This window comes from Lepidochelys kempii, chromosome 14, assembly GCF_965140265.1.
Source record: "Lepidochelys kempii isolate rLepKem1 chromosome 14, rLepKem1.hap2, whole genome shotgun sequence".
Lineage (NCBI taxonomy): Eukaryota > Metazoa > Chordata > Testudines > Cheloniidae > Lepidochelys > Lepidochelys kempii.
Window position 1 is genome coordinate 41,668,396 of NC_133269.1, and position 16,118 is coordinate 41,684,513.

General features: G+C 50.9%; 1 protein-coding gene across 1 annotated transcript in view; it reads right to left on the minus strand.

The window, feature by feature from the left end:
- Positions 1-5,698: 5,698 nt before the first annotated feature.
- LOC140897920 (C-type lectin domain family 2 member B-like) overlaps positions 5,699-16,118 on the minus strand; it is a 38,402-nt gene continuing 27,982 nt past the window's right edge. Inside the window, exons 6-7 of the mRNA XM_073311214.1 lie at positions 10,938-11,039; positions 5,699-6,631 (exon numbers count right to left, since the gene is read on the minus strand). Of these exons, the coding sequence (XP_073167315.1) occupies positions 10,961-11,039 (79 nt within the window). The 3' untranslated portion in view covers positions 5,699-6,631; positions 10,938-10,960. The remainder of the gene's footprint in view (positions 6,632-10,937; positions 11,040-16,118) is intronic.

Sequence of the window (16,118 nt, forward strand, 5' to 3'; positions counted from 1 at the left end):
TGCCCCAGTACACTCAGTTCATCATCTCAAGCTTTTCTCCCCCACCACAAAGGCAAGAGACCTGCTTTTCTTTTTAAATGAAAGCTGAGGGTCTCTTAAAAATCACATGACTCCAGGAGCTGGGGCTTGAGGGAGAGCACCAGATATTGCGAGACCATGATAGGTTGGCCACGCTGTGTGTCTCACAGCTTCCCGTAGGCTGCTGTAATTTGAAAAAGGGGATCTCAGCTTAACAGCCAACAGCCCCGAGATCCAAGGAAGCTGAAACTACACGGAGGGTCCAGTCTATTGTCCTTACTTGGAACTTTCTTTTAGAGGTGGTCAAAAACCACACATTTTTGCAAAATGTTTAACAATTTCAAAGTTGTTTCACACCCTCCAAAATGGACCCATCTGTGCTCTCTCTTTGGGTGGGGGGATGCAGTGGTTTGTTTTTGTTTAACATTTCCCCCCAACATATTTAAATCCAAGATTTTATTGAATTTTTCATCAAACATGTTACAGAAAAGATAGACAGGGGATATGTTTGGGAATGGGTGGATAAATAGATCTAGAAAGTGCCTATGGGGATGGATGGGTAAATAGCTAACACTGAGATAGAGAACATGGGCTTTTCTCAGTTCCCCCTTGTGCCGTGTGCTCGCACTGAGCTACAACTATCATCCCCAAACTGGGCACAATTTTGGGGTCCCCCCACCCCAGCCTGACAGTGAGTCTCCCAGACAGGGGTGGGCTGGGGGGAGTTATGGGAAAGCTGAATCATGCTCTTCATGCACAGGAAACACATCTGGGGTTAGATTTTCAGAACAGAGCTCAGCTCCCATTGAAGCACCAGATTTTCAAAAGCAGTGGGAGAGTAAAATAAGCCCTCTTCTTCCTCCCTCCTTGCCTATAAATCCTGTGTGCCGTGGCCATGGACAGGCAACTGCTCCCCTGACAGCTCCATCTACCCTAAGTGTTAGCCTTTGGATTATTTCCTACAAATCAATCCCAATATTTACCCATATTTCTTTCAAAAATGCCCTGGGAGCTACAGGCCAAGACTTTCCACTGGGACTGGTGATTTGGGGTCCCAGCTTTTGATGTGTGTCTCCAGCTGCTGGGCCCCCAGAATCACCAGTCACAGTTGGAAAATCAAGGCCCCTCAGCTCTTTCCTGGTGTGGCATGGAAATCAGCCCTGGGAGGAATAAAAGCCATCTCTTACCTGCCTCAGCCAGGCCATGGTGGGGAGAGTCTCCTGCATGTTAGATCCAAAAGCAAGCAGCCTGGCTTGCCACATGTCTCAGCGCGCAGGAAACTGCTCACCCCATAGTAGGCAGGAAGCACGCTCATCTCTGTACTAACCCACCAACACAGCAGGCTCAGGGCAAACTGGCTCTTCCCACTGGCTGCCTGAGCTTTGACTCTCCCTCCAAACACATTGCCTGCGCCCTTCCCTTTCCTGGCTGGGTGCTTCTGGGGCTGGCAGGGTGAAATTCACCCAGGCTCAGATCCTCCCCGGTGTAAATCGGCGTCGCTCCGTAGCGACAGTCTAGCCAGGGAGGTTTGAATATGAGCCGAGATCCTGCAGGGCCAACAGCAAGGATCTGACCTTTTCAGCCTCACAGATAACCAAGACACGCAACTACTTCAGTTTATTAAGGCCTAACCCTTTCAACCCCAGTAAAACAATAGCCCCCATTAACCAAGTGTAGCTGCCCGGGCAGCTTTGTCCTTTTGTCCCATCTCTTTGTTGGACACCCGTGAGCTGGTTCTCAGAACCTGGCCATTTCTGCTGTGCCCCCGAACAGGCCTGTGACATCCTGTGGCGAGCCCTGGAGTCACTAACGCCAGACCACATCCTTGGTTCCTGAGAGAGAGAGTGACCGTTACATCGGGTGCATTTCAGACAAACCCAGCCCTGCTCTGTGTGCTTGGTAAATGCCCGGAGCTTTCCTTGCCACCAGGACACCAGCTGGGATAAGGAGAAATTTCTTTGTTTTTCCAAAGCTCAGGCCCGGGCTACAGTTTGAGGTGTGACTAACTCCCACGCGGCGCGGGGACCTGTGGCCCAGGGAAATGATCACCGGCGCCATGTTACTGTTCTCTGCCTTCATGGGTGAGTGCGGACTGTCTCAGGACCTGGTTGGACGGGATCCATCCATGCTTATGTCAAAGGCTGTAGCGAGGCTAAGATCAACGAGAAGGGAGGAGGAGGAACGGCCTGTAGCAAAGGGGGGATGGTTTGTTACATAAGAGAACAGCGATTTCTATGCTACAACTGAGATTAAACCTCTGTCATGGATTATTCTGACCCAGAAGGGCCCAATATGGACATCTAATCTGACCTGCTGTATAACCCAGGCCAGACGAGCTCACCCTGGGATTCCTGCATCCCGCCCATAGCTTGTGGTTGAGCTAGAGTGTATCTTTTAGAAAGACTGATCCCGCAGTGCCATAAAGACTTTGAGTGCTGAAGAGTCCATCTCTCAGGAGTGATTAATCCTCCTCACTATTCACCGCTGGTCTAGTTAAACCAGTGCAGCCCCTCTGGTATGGACGCAGTTATAGCGGTATAAGTGTGTTTATACAGGTAGAGCTTTGTCCCATACAGGAAGGGGAATGAGCTATACTGATATGCGGTGCCTTTATACTGGTAGACCTGCAGCTGCACTAGGGACAATACTGGTATAAAAAACACATCCCTAACCAACGTAAATATATTGGCCCAAACTCTATGTGCTGACCGGGTCGAACTTTATCGGTGATCATAACTACAGGTAGAGGACTTTACTTGTCATTAGAGCCGGTCAGAAAATCGAAATAAATGTGGCTTGAGAAATTTGGTAAGGGTTTCGCTTCTTTGGAAATTGTTTGCAGGAATTTTCATTTTTTCAACCAAAAAAATGGAAATGAAACCAAGAGTTTTGGCTGGTTCCGTTTTGAACATTTAAAAAGAGTTGCTTCGTTTTGGTGTTTGGAAAAGGAAATGATTTTTGTGAGAGGTTGCTTGTTTTTTCTCCCCTTCCCCCCCTTCCTTTTTTCTGGTGGGAGGTGTGTGTGTGTGGGGGGGGGGTATAACTATATGTCCTTTTAAAAACAGTTCTGTCCTTCTTTTCCAATGGCAGAAAGCTAAGAAAGGGAGAAGAACAGACATAAAAATGGAGAGAAAAACCCCTTTTTACGTTAGTTGCTCTCCCTTCCAAGTGGAAGTTTGCTCATGAACATTGGTAGGGAGCAGTGGCTGGGCTGTACGCACGCTGGAGAGAAATTCATTCCTTAGCTGTGTCTAGGGATTGCTGATCGGGGACCTTTGCCAGCATTTTAAATCCGCTTTATAGAATTTGTGATTCTTTCTCTGTTCTACAGGTGCCTCCTCCACTCTCTTGATAGCCACTCTGGAGAATCCTGTCCACGCCATCACCAACCAGACAGCCGTCCTGCCCATCTCCCTGCGATTCTCTACCCCGCCGGGGGAATTCTTCCACCTCAAATGGGATTTCCTCTCCGGCGATCGCCCCGTCTTGGCCTACGTGCTGAGCAGGTGCAAAGGCAGCGCCCCCGAGGGCTGGCAGCGCTCCTGCCAACGCAGCGTGAAGGTGGCGAAGGAATATCAGCAGCAGGCAAACGTCTCTCTGCAGAGCGGTTCCCTGGTGATCCAGCATGTGCAGCCCATGGACACCGGGACGTACCGGATAACAGTGCAAGGCCTGGATGTGTTTGTCAAGGCAGAGGTGAACCTGACAGTGACTGAAGGTAACAGACATGTAGAGGAACATGGGCAGCAGGGGAACCCCCCCCTTAGTGGAGACTAGCCCCCAGCCCTGCCCCCTCTGCCCAAGGCCCCACCCCCACGGCCAGAGGAGCCCCAGCCCTCCTGTCCCAATCCACCAGCCAGCCCTTCCCAGCTGGCCCAAGCCCCAAACTCCAGGCTGCTGGCTGGAGCAGAGCCCCAGCCGGCTTCAGCGGAGAGGGGTGCAAGGGCGGGGCCTTGGGGTGGAGCACAGGCGGGCCTATGATAGGCCTCCCCTGGCCTATGATACCCACTGCCCCTGGAAAGGAGTCTCCATGTGGTGTGAGCACATCTAGATTGGGGGAGGGGGCATGGGGCGGGGGAAAGGCACAGATGGAAGAGATCAGCCAAAGGAGAGAAGAATGGTTTGTTCCAGGGATTTCTCCTGATCCAGAGCATCCACCCGGCTCCTTTGCACTTTCCATGGAATCTAGGACACGCAAACCGTGGTCGGGAGCCGGGGAGCCTGGATTTCAAAGATTCCGGTTCAGAATCCTAGACACAGCTCCCGGCGCTCGCTCTCTCTAGCCCAGGGGTGGGCAAACTTTTTGGCCTGAGGGCCACATCTGGGTATGGAAATTGTATGGCGGGCCATGATTGCTCATGAAATTGGGGGTGGGGTTGGGGTGCAGAAGGGTGCTCCGGACTGGAACCAAGGGGTTCGGAGGGAGGGAGGGAGGGGGATCAGGGCTGGGACAGGGGGTTGGGGCACTGGAGGGGGTCTGGGGTGCAGGCTCCAGGTGGCGCTTACCTCAAATGGCTCCCAGAAGCAGCGGCATGTCCCCCCTCCGGCTCCTACACGGAGGCACAGCTAGGCAGCTCCGTGCGCTGCCCTGTCTGCCCGCGCCACCCCTGTAGCTCCCATTGGCTGTGGTTCCCAGCCAATGGGAGCTGCAGGGGCGGCGCTTGAGGTAGGGGCAGCGTGCAGAGTCCCCTGGCTTCCCCTATGCCTAGCAGCCAGAGGGGGGAATGCTACTGTCTCCAGGAGCTGTGTGGAGCGGGGCAAGTCCCCAACCCCACTCCCCACCTGGAACACCAGCCTGGACCCCGTTTCCTGGCAGGAGCTCGAGCGCTGGATTAAAACGTCTGGAGGGCCGGATGCAGCCCCTGGGCCGTAGTTTGCCCACCCCTGCTCTAGCCTATAGGTATTTCAGGGAATATGTCAGATTCCTAGATTCCATGGCCAGAAGGGACCATTGTGATCATCCAGTCTGACCTCCCATATCACACCCGCCAGAGAACATCCCTGAATTAATCACTGCTTCAAGCCCACTAGCTGCGGTTGAGCAAGAGCAGATCTTTTAGCAAAACATCCAATCATCATTCAAAAAGATCCAGTGATGGAGAATCCACCATGACCCTTGGTCAGTTGTTCCAATCGTTAATTACCTTCAGTATTAAAAATGTTTACTTTGTTTGCCAGAAGCTGGGAATGGGCAACAGGGGATGGATCACTTGATGTTTCCCTGTTCTGTTTATTCCCTCTGGGGCACCTGGCACTGGCCACTGTCAGAAAATAAGATACCAGGCTAGATGGACCTTTGGTGTGACCCAGTATGGCCATTTTTATGTTCTTATTTCTAGTCTGCATTTGTCTAGCTTCACTTTCCAGCCATTGGATCATGTTGTACCTTTGTCTGCTAGATTGAAGAGCCGTCTGTTGTCAGATCTTAGTTCCCAATGTAGTTACTCATCGTAGACAGTGATCAAATCACCCTTAACCTTCTCCTCAATAAACTAAAGAGACTGAGCATCTTGAGTTTCTCACTATAAGACGTTTTCTAATCCTTGAATCATTTCATTTCCCGGGCGCTACATGAGCTGTTTTAGTATGCTGAGACCAAGCTGCACACTACAGCCGGTCAAAAAATAAAAACCACAACAAATTCCAAAATGTCAGAGTTGTTTTTATTTTGACATGTTTGAAACTGACCATTTTTAAAAGTCATAATTTTTTTCAGTCTATTTATTTTTATTTTTTTCTTGCAAACATCGACCTGGCTAGAGACATTTTTCACTTCCCCAAAACACAGTTGGTTTGTTTGTTTAATGAGAAAGTTGAGAAGCTAGAGCACAGGAAGGCAGCAGAAGAAGGGTGCGTGTTTGCTATCCCACCACATCCCCTCTAGCTTGAGCCCTGGTTTATCACAATACAAGCCCTGATCTAAAACCCAGTGAAAGTGTTTCCACTGACATTAAGGCATGTGAGGATCCCCGATATTACAGCAATGGGGACCACGTGAGTATGACGGAGGCAGCCAGACATCAGTGGGCTTTGGATCAGGCCTACAGAGAAGTCAGTCTCTCAGATGCCCCTCTGTCTCTCTCAGCAGCTGCACCAACAAACTCGGGAAGAGTGAATGGAGCCAGAGGCAGCCTGGTGCCCAACGCCGTCCACCTTGGCTTAGCCGGCCTGGTTCTTTGTGTCTTGGGGATGATCGTGGGAGAGGTGAGTGATTCCCACAGTCGTGGCTGCCTCTGGAGGGCATGGGGAAAGGATTCCCCATCTACAAGCCACGCCAGCTCTGTGTATTGCCCGTTAGGGGGCTTGGACCAGATCCTCCAGTGGAGTAAACTGGTGTCGGGTTAAATCCGGCTTTGCAAGGCCTGGAATGCAAATAGTTAGTGAAACTCCATTTTTGCTCAAACTCTGCAACCTGATCTAGGACCTAGGGGTTACAGTGAATGAGAAGCTGAATATGAGTCAACAGTGTGCCCTTGTTGCCAAGAAGGCCAATGGCATTTTGGGATGTATGAGTAGGGGCATTGCCAGCAGATCCAGGGACGTGATCGTTCCCCCTCTATTCGACATTGATGAGGCCTCATCTGGAGTACTGTGTCCAGTTTTGGGTCCCACACTATAAGAAGGATGCGGAAAAATTGGAAAGAGTCCAGCGGAGGGCAACAAAAATTATTAGGGGACTGGAACACATGACTTATGAGGAGAGGCTGAGGGAACTGGGATTGTTTAGTCTGCGGAAGAGAAGAATGAGGGGGGATTTGATAGCTGCTTTCAACTACCTGAAAGGGGGTTCCAAAGAGGATGGATCTGACTGTTCTCAGTGGCAGCAGGTGACAAAACAAGGAGCAATGGTCTCAAGTTGCAGTGGGGGAGGTTTAGGTTGGATATTAGGAAAAACTTTTTCACTAGGAGAGTGGTGAAGCACTGGAATGCGTTACCGAGGGAGGGGGTGGAATCTCCTTCCCTAGAAGTTTTTAAGGTCAGGGTCGACAAAGCCCTGGCTGGGATGATTTAGTTGGGGATCGGTCCTGCTTTGAGCAGGGGGTTGGACTAGATGACCTCCTGAGGTCCCTTCCAACCCTGAGATTCTGTGATTCTATGATCAGTGCATCCTTGGTCTTGGCTTTCTCCATAACTGCTGTTTGGTGATTGCCGATAGATCCTGAGGGGATATGCACTTTGGAAATTAGATAGACAGGAGGGTGAGTGTGTGAAGGAAGAGAGAGCTAGATGTGAGGCTCTGCCCTGGCTGTGACGGGGGGCGGGGGGACGGGACAGTGTTTATTTTTTAAACACAAACATTTTTCACAATTTCCTACAAAAAATAAGTGTCATTTTTCACCCAGCTCCCCCCATGACTCCCTCGGCTGGTGTGGGATGAAGCGGATCCGCCCGCCCCGTGCAGCACACACAGGGGAGTCACCTGTACCTAATCACTTTCTCCTCCCCCCCCCCCAGGCAGTTTACAAGCCAGCCAGCTGCTCCCCGCACCGCCTGGAGGGAAGCCAAGCGCCAAGCTGGAGCCGCTGGACTGAGCTTCCACATACCTGGATCTGCAGCGCTGAAAATCCCCCAGCCGTCTAGTCCTGTATCCCAACGCAGGATGCTTCTGAAGAAAGCAAAAGACCCCCACCCTGCCACACCCTGGGCACTGGTACTTGGTAGGGGCTGCACTAGAGCGCGGTCTTTCACCCCCCACACGGCAGAACGACCACTGGGCCCCGTTAAGAGTTTTCTTTCAGCAGCAATGTGGCCCAGTGGCTAGAGCACTAGACGGGCCCTGCCCTGAGGTGAGCTAGGTTCCGTTCTGCTGCCAGCCTGCTGGTGACTGTAGCCAAGTCCCGTCACCACCCAGTGCCTCAGTTTCCCCATTGGTTACAATGATGCCAACCTGCTTTGTGAAGCGCTTTGAGATGTGCTGATGAAGAGAACCAGATTATTATTATTATTTTAGCTATTTCCCACTCGGTCAGATATGACCCCAGCTCTGGAGGGGCTCCCCCTATTGACAGAAGAACTCCAGGCCAGGTTTACAAGGGCCCAGCACTCAACATTAGGGCTGGAGTTTTCAGTTCCCAATTAGGCACTTACATAAGTGGGCCAAGTTTTTCAAAAGGTCTCAGTGCCCATCATGGCACTCAAGGTCCTGAGCTCTTTAGATGCTCTTGCCCCGACGGTGGGAGCCGAGCCCTTCTGACAATTCCAGTCCCCTATGTACAGGTGACAACTGCTTAAATGGGTCAGGTTCTACCTACTGGTGAAAGAGAACTCTTTACCTCTGCCCACTGCACAAATATTGTCAACGGTCCTAAAGATCCAGCTTAGGGTCGCCAATTTTGTATAGATATGTTCCTGGAGATTTCATCACCTGACGTAATCTTTAATTAAAGATGGATCTTTAATTTCCTGGAGACTCCAGGACAATCCTGCAGGGTGGGCAACCCTAATCCACCTGCTCTGACTCCTGCAGCGGGGAGTTTCACAGGTTGTCCATACATTGCCCAAAGTAGTTCCTTGTGTAGGTTCCAAATTAATGGCCCATTCTTTTCATCTGCTTATCATCACTGGAGGCAAGAGTCTTTCCAGGCGGTAATCCAGTAGTTCTCAACCTTTCCAGACCACTGTACCCCTTTCAGGAGGCTGATTTGTCTTGTGTACCCCAAGTTTAATCTCACTTAAAAATGACTTGCTTACAAAATCAGACATAAAAATACAAAAGTGTCACAGCCACTATTACTGAAAAAATGCTGACTTTCTCATTTACCACCTAATTATAAAATAAATCAATGGGAATATAAATACTGTACTTACATTTCAATGTAGAGTATATAGAGCAATATAAACAAGTCATTGTCTGTATGAAATTTTAGTTTGTACTGACTTCACTAGTGCTTTTTATGTAGCTTGTTGTAATATCTAGATGAGTCGATGTACCCCCTGGAAGAGCTCTGCGTACCCCAGGGGGACGCATACCCCCAGTTGAGAATCACTGCTGTAATCATACCAAGATTCTACCATCTGCCCCACCACTAAGGGGCAGTGTCTCTCCATTCTGTACACCTTAACTGGCACCCAACATAAGAACAACAGACATGGTTCTCCATAGCCCGGCTGCTGGTGCAGTCATTTACACCGAGGTGCGCGTGTAACTGAGCTAGCTGGGCCTTTAAGAGCAAGGTGCCACCAGCCTGTCCACTATGGGTCCTGGCCCCTTTAAGGCCGGGGACTCTGGAGTTGTGGTCCCTGAGCGCAAGACCTCACAGAGCATGTGATTAACAGAAGGGGTATAAAAAGAGGCAGCCCTGAGCTTGGGTGTCTCCTCATAGTGGCCTAAGGAAGAGGTGCTTTGGCAGGAAGTTAGCCCTCTGGTGAGAAACAAGAGTCTATGCCACCCCAAAGCATCTAAATCTACTTGACCAGTGGGGGGAAACTGAGTCACACTGCACCTGGCTCTCCTCCAGTGGGTGAAATGCTACTGCTGATGTAGCTGAGTGGAGCGTTCACTGTTCACTCCCGGTACAGATGCAAATGACTACACCAGGCATAAGGCAGTGGAGAATCCCACCCCGGAATCGGTACTGTACGCGTCAGTAACATGCAGGATGGATTGTCCAGGACTCCTAAGGGAGTTAAAGCCTAGAAGCCAGTGGGTGCTGCCTTAAGCTCCCCTTGACAATTCCACCCATAACGATCGGCCTTAAATGTGCAGCGGCAGCCAGAAAAGCGAACAGAATGTTGGGAATCTCTAGGGGGAGGAAATGAGGGGAGAGGGGGGTCTGTGCTCAGCAGGGCGTGGGAGGCTGGGGGCTGTGCTTGGCCAGAGCTGGGGAGGGTGGGAGGCCCCAATCTGGGGCACGGGCTGTGCCCAGGTTGGGGAGGGTGGGAGGCCCTGCTCGGCGGGATGGGTTGGAAAGCTGATGGCCACCCTTGTGGCGGCTGGGGGCTCCAAGGGGAGTGGGGGGCCTCGGCCAAGAAGCGTCCTCCCTCGTCAGTGCAGCTTCACTCGCACCCAGTGCCTGGCCGGGCAACGCAGGGGCGTGAGGGGCGCGGGAGGCCCCGGATGCCGGCGGCGGTCCTGGGGCGGGCCGGGGAGGCCACTCAGCAGCGCGCACCCGCGGGTGCGGCAGCAGCTTGGAGCGGAGCGGCGGGGGTCGCCGCGCCCGCACTGCCCGCAGCGGAGGGGGTGCTCCCCGGCGCGGGAGCGCTGGTGCGGAGCAGGGCCGAGCGGCGGCGGAAGCGGCGCCCGCAGCAGGGGGCAGGCGTGAGGTTTCCCGCCCGTGTGCCGCCGGCGGTGCTCCGCCAGGCTGGCCCGCTGGGCAAAGCGCCGCCCGCCCTCGCCGCGTTGAAAGGGCCACCGGAGGGTGGGGGGTCTCCGTGCCGCGCCGGCGCCGCCGCCTCCTGGCCCCGCTTCCTCTGCCCCCGCGGCAGGGTCTTTGTGGCAGGCTCCGCATCAGCGCGGGTGCCGCCCCTTCCCGGTGCAGCCTCCTCTGCCCCGGCCACGCCCGCCGGCCGCTCCCCTGCAGGAGCGACCGGGCATGAGCCGTCCCCACAGGACGACAGGGCCCCAACTACGGCCCGAGGCACTGCCCACGTGGCCCTGCCCTGCCCTGGAGCCGGTTTTGAAGGGGGCGCTCACACCTCTTGCAGCGCCGACTCAGCACCGCCCAGCTCAGGTTCACAGGCCTCTCTTTGCCTCCGTGTGGGCTGGAAATATTGTTTGCTGTTTCAGTGAGAGCCAAGACACGGCTCTCGTATGGTTCTGGGGGCCCCGGGCACAGGTGGTGGGATGGGTGCCCTGGTGCACACAGATCAGGGAGAGGGTGGTGACAACCTCGGAGAGGAGCTGGGCTTGCAGGGGTGGCTGTGGGGGGGGGGGTCCCAGCTGCCCCCACCCCTCTCAGCTGGGCTTATTTATCCCTCACCTGTTTGGGGGCCCGGCCAGCTCTCACTGTCCTGGCGTTTGCTGAGAACTGGGACTTGCAGCTCCTCCCCTCGCTCCATCCAGTATCGGGACTGGGGCCCTGCTGGGAGAGAACAGAGCAGGTGGGATCCAGGTAAATACCCGCCCAGCTCGGCGTTCATCCACCGCTCTGGGCTGGCACGGACGGGACAGCCAGGAAACGCCCGTGGAAACACAGGAGGGCCACATCGGACACAAACAATCAGAGTGGAGGGGAGACGACCCCCCACCGGGCTCCCCCAGCCATGGTGCCAGTGTGGCCCCGCAGCCGCTCGCTAACACAGGGGTATAAAAGCCTCTTGAACCGAACTGGCTCCGTGCAGCGCCAGGACTGAGCCTCTGAACGGGGCGGGTGGGAAACAGCTGGCCTGGCTAGTGCCACCCTGTGTGGTGAACACCAGCTCCGTGCAAAGGAGCAAGCCAGGGAAGCGCCAGTGACCTCGCCCCACATCCCGCGAGCCAGCAGCCGCACCGGGGACCCCACGGCATGGGGCAGAACCCCTGATCCCCTCGGTCACAAGGGGGTGGCAGAGACTCCTGCGCTTTCCAGAGCAGACCGCGTACTCAGGCCCCACAGGGGCCTTCCCGAAAGAGCCCCCCACCAGCCTGGCCCCCTCAGCGCACACGGCCTGGCCACCAGAGCTCTACAGGGAACAGCTCTGTGGTCTTCTGAGCCACAGAGACCTGAGCATGCTCCTGCTGGAGACATTTGACAGCATCACCCCACTGGACTTGACCTAGGGAGGACACGCCTCCCACTAATGAGGAACCCCCCCTCACTCCACAGCACACCCAGGGACCCCTGCACTGCCAGCCTTGCCCCTGGGACAGCGCCCCAACTCCTTGGCCCAAGGAGCATTTTCGTTCTGTCCTTGTGCAGGGCCCGGCGCCATAAGGCCTGATCTCCAAACGGCTCTTAGTGCTACCGCTGGCCAAAGAGCAATCGCCCGCTGGTGCTGCCATCGCAAATCAGCACCTCTCCCAATTCCCCCTCATCATAGGATTGGAAGGGACCTTGAGAGGCCATCTAGCCCAGTCCCCTGCACTCATGGCAGGACTAAGCATTATCTCTGACAGGTGTTTGTCTAACCTGCTCCTAGAAATCTCCAGTGATGGAGATTCCCCAGCCTCCCTAGGCAATTTATTCCAGTGCTTAACCACCCTGACAGGAAGCTTTTCCTAATGTCCAACCTAAACTGCGCTTGCTGCAATTTAAGCCCATGGCTTCTTTATCCTCAGAGGTTAAAGAGAACAATTTACCTCCCTCCTCCTGCTAACAATCTTTTATGTACTCGAAAACTGTTAGCATGTCCCCCCCGGTCTTCTCTTCTCCAGAGTAAACAAACCCAGTTTTTTCAATCTTCCCTCGTAGGTCATGTTTTTTAGACCTTTAATCATTTTTGCTGCTCTTCTCTGGATTTTCTCCAATTTGTCCACATCTCTCCTGAAATGCGGTGCCCAGAACTGGACACAATACTCCAGCTGAGGCCTAATCAGCGCGGAGTAGAGCAGAAGGATTACTTCTCGTGTCTTGCTTATAACACTCCTGCTAATAAATCGCAGCATGAGGTTCGCTTTTTTTGAAGCAGTGTTACACTGTTGACTCATAGTTAGTTTGTGCTCTACTCTGATCCCCAGATCCCTTTCCGCAGTACTCCTTCCTAGGTAGTCATTTCCCATTGCGTATGTGTGCAACTGATTGTTCCTTCCTAAGTGGAGTACTTTGCATTTGTCCCTATTGAATTTCATCCTGATTACTTTAGACCATTTCTCCAGTTTGTCCAGATCATTTTGAATTTTAATCCTATCCTCCAAAGCATTTACAACCCCTCCCAGCTTGGTATCATCCGCAAACTTTATAAGTGTACTCTCTATGCCATTATCTGACTCATTGAAGATATTCAACAGAACCCTAACCCAGAAATGATCCCTGTGGGACCCCACTCATTATGCCCTTCCAGCATGACTGTGAACCACTGATAACTACTCTCTGGGAACGGTTTTCCAACCAGTTCCGCACCCACCTTATAGTAGCTCAGGGTAGATAAAAATCAATGAATTTTTAAAAAAAATTTGGATTTTTTTGATAAAATGCTTTTTGAGGAAAAAACCTATCTAAAAATAGTTTTAATTAAGATACATTATAGCTCAAAAATCTCTCATCATGGAATAGGGATTATAAATTCTATAGTATGAGACAATATATTCATGTAACATGTAAGAAAAGTTTTGTAAATGAGTTCCAATAATTCATGGATTAGGGACCCAATCTTATGGGGTTCCACAGACTTCCGTATAGATTATTTAGGTGAATCTTTCTAGCTACCCAATGGGACTCAGTGGTCAGTCTAGAAGATACCATCAGAGACGGTTAGTGCTGCACTTCTCAAACTGTGGATTTGTGTCTTCAGAGGTAACATGCTTGTTAACAGCAAAAATATTTTAAAATAAATAATATACAGAGGTGAGAAATAACAGACCTCAACTCTATTGTCCCTCTGCAAATTTGTGTACACAGAGTCAATCCCTTACCTCTCTCTAAAAGTGCAAAGTTTTAAAAAGTTCAATGAATAGAAGATTGTTGAGGGCGGAATAGATCTGGACAAGGAGAAAACATCTGGAGATAAATGTGAGAAGGGAGAGACAGGCAGTAGAAACAAAAGTGAAATTGTTTGAGCAGCATATTCCAGAAGTCTTGAGGTCTTTCCGAGTGTAGCCTTCATTGATTTGAGATCTACCATACCATTCTCTCACTAGAAGGGAAAACCTATAATGGCAGCAGGCCATAGAAGAGACCCAGTTTGGGAATATTTTAATGAAGTTACTCTACCTGTGAGTAAGACAGACATGCGTGCAAAATGCAAAAGAAATGCAAGGCCTGGTCGCCTGAATGAAACAACATCATGAGAAGCATTCCTTCTCAAGAGGAAGCTGCCTTGAAGATGATGAAAGGAACACGTCTGAACATGCAAGACCTTCAGGTTGGTAAACTTCATACTTCTTTCTTAAGGACTGCCTGTCTTTCCTCTGAACTATTATTGAATTCTCATGTTTGAGCAAAAAATACAGTTGTTACTCTGTGGTACTATCATTTTAGATGCAGTTGTGATAAAAAAGAAAGAGCTGAAATAAGCAGATCTTCCTTTTACAATTTCACCTTTAAAGTGGTACTGAGTGTCAGTGAATGCAATGAGCAATACTAAATGATGAGCAATACGGTAATAATAGTTAAATAACTGCATTGACTTATTTTGTTCAGGAGAATCCATCCTCAACAAACAAAGGGTTCTGAAGACTGTCCACCTTCAAGATCACCATCATTTTCTATAGTTTCAGAGTTATCTGCCAAGGACAGTGTTTCAGTCACATCATATATGTCACATACCCACAGTGTATCTGTCACCTGTAGCAAAAAGAAAAAAAAATTCTCCATCATCTAGAAACAACCATAGATAACAGGTTTCAGAGTAACAGCCGTGTTAGTCTGTATTCGCAAAAAGAAAAGGAGTACTTGTGGCACCTTAGAGACTAACCAATTTATTTGAGCATGAGCTTTCGTGAGCTACAGCTCACTTCATCGGATGCATACTGTGGAAACTGCAGAAGACATTATATGCACAGAGACCATAAAACAATACCTCCTCCCACCCCACTCTCCTGCTGGTAATAGCTTATCTAAAGTGATCATCAAGGTGGGCCATTTCCAGCATAAATCCAGGTTTTCTCACCTCCCACCCCCCTCCAAAAACCACACACACAAACTCACACTCCTGCTGGTAATAGCTTATCCAAAGTGACCACTCTCCTCACAATGTGTATGAAAATCAAGGTGGGCCATTTCCAGCACAAATACAGGTTTTCTCACCCCCCCCCCCCGACCCCCATACACACACAAACTCACTCTGCTGCTGGCAATAGCTCATCCAAACTGACCCCTCTCCTTACAATGTGCATGATAATCAAGGTGGGCCATTTCCAGCATAAATCCAAGATTAACCAGAACGTCGGGGGGGGGGGGTAGAAAAAAACAAGGGGAAATAGGCTACCTTGCATAGAGACTGGGAGTGGCTAAGTCATTGTGCAAGGTAGCCTATTTCCCCTTGTTTTTTTCTACCCCCCCCCGACCTTCTGGTTAAACTTGGATTTATGCTGGAAATGGCCCGCCTTGATTATCATGCACATTGTAAGGAGAGTGGTCAGTTTGGATGAGCTATTGCCAGCAGGAGAGTGAGTTTGCGGGGGGGGGGGGGGAGTGAGAAAACCTGGATTTGAGCTGGAAATGGCCCACCTTGATTATCATGCACATTGTAGGGAGAGTGGTCACTTTGGATGAGCTATTACCAGCAGGAGAGTGAGTTTGTATGTGTATGGGGGTGGGGGGGGGGTGAGAAAACCTGTATTTGTGCTGGAAATGGCCCACCTTGATTTTCATACACATTGTGAGGAGAGTGGTCACTTTGGATGGGCTATTACCAGCAGGAGAGTGAATTTGTGGGGGTGGGGGGGCGGAGGGTGAGAAAACCTGGATTTGTGCTGGAAATGGCCCAACTTGATGATCACTTTAGATAAGCTATTACTAGCAGGAGAGTGGGGTGGGAGGAGGTATTGTTTTATGGTCTCTGTGCATATAATGTCTTCTGCAGTTTCCACAGTCTGCATCCGATGAAGTGAGCTGTAGCTCACGAAAGCTCATGCTCAAATAAATTGGTTAGTCTCTAAGGTGCCACAAGTCCTCCTTTTCTTTTAACCATAGATAAGTTTGTGATAAGAAACTAGCAGATTGCAAAGAGAGGTAATTGATGAAAATATTTTCTGGTTTGTTTCTGCAACAAACTCTCCTTTCCGTATGACTGAGAACCCGCACTTCATTAACATGGTTCAGTCATTGAGACCAGGATACTGTCCACCCAACAGAGCAGATGTCGCAGGCGAATTGCTGGATAAAGTGTATGAAAGAGAAATTGAGCAGTGTGCAAAAGGTCGAGAGGGTAAAATTGTTAACCTGAGTCTTGATGGGTGGAGCAATGTCCACAATGATCCTGTTGTATGTGCTTGTGTGACAAAAGAAGAAGGGAACGTCTTCCTTACAGAAACAATTGATACATCAGGAAATGCCCACACAGCAGAATACTTACAAGAAGTA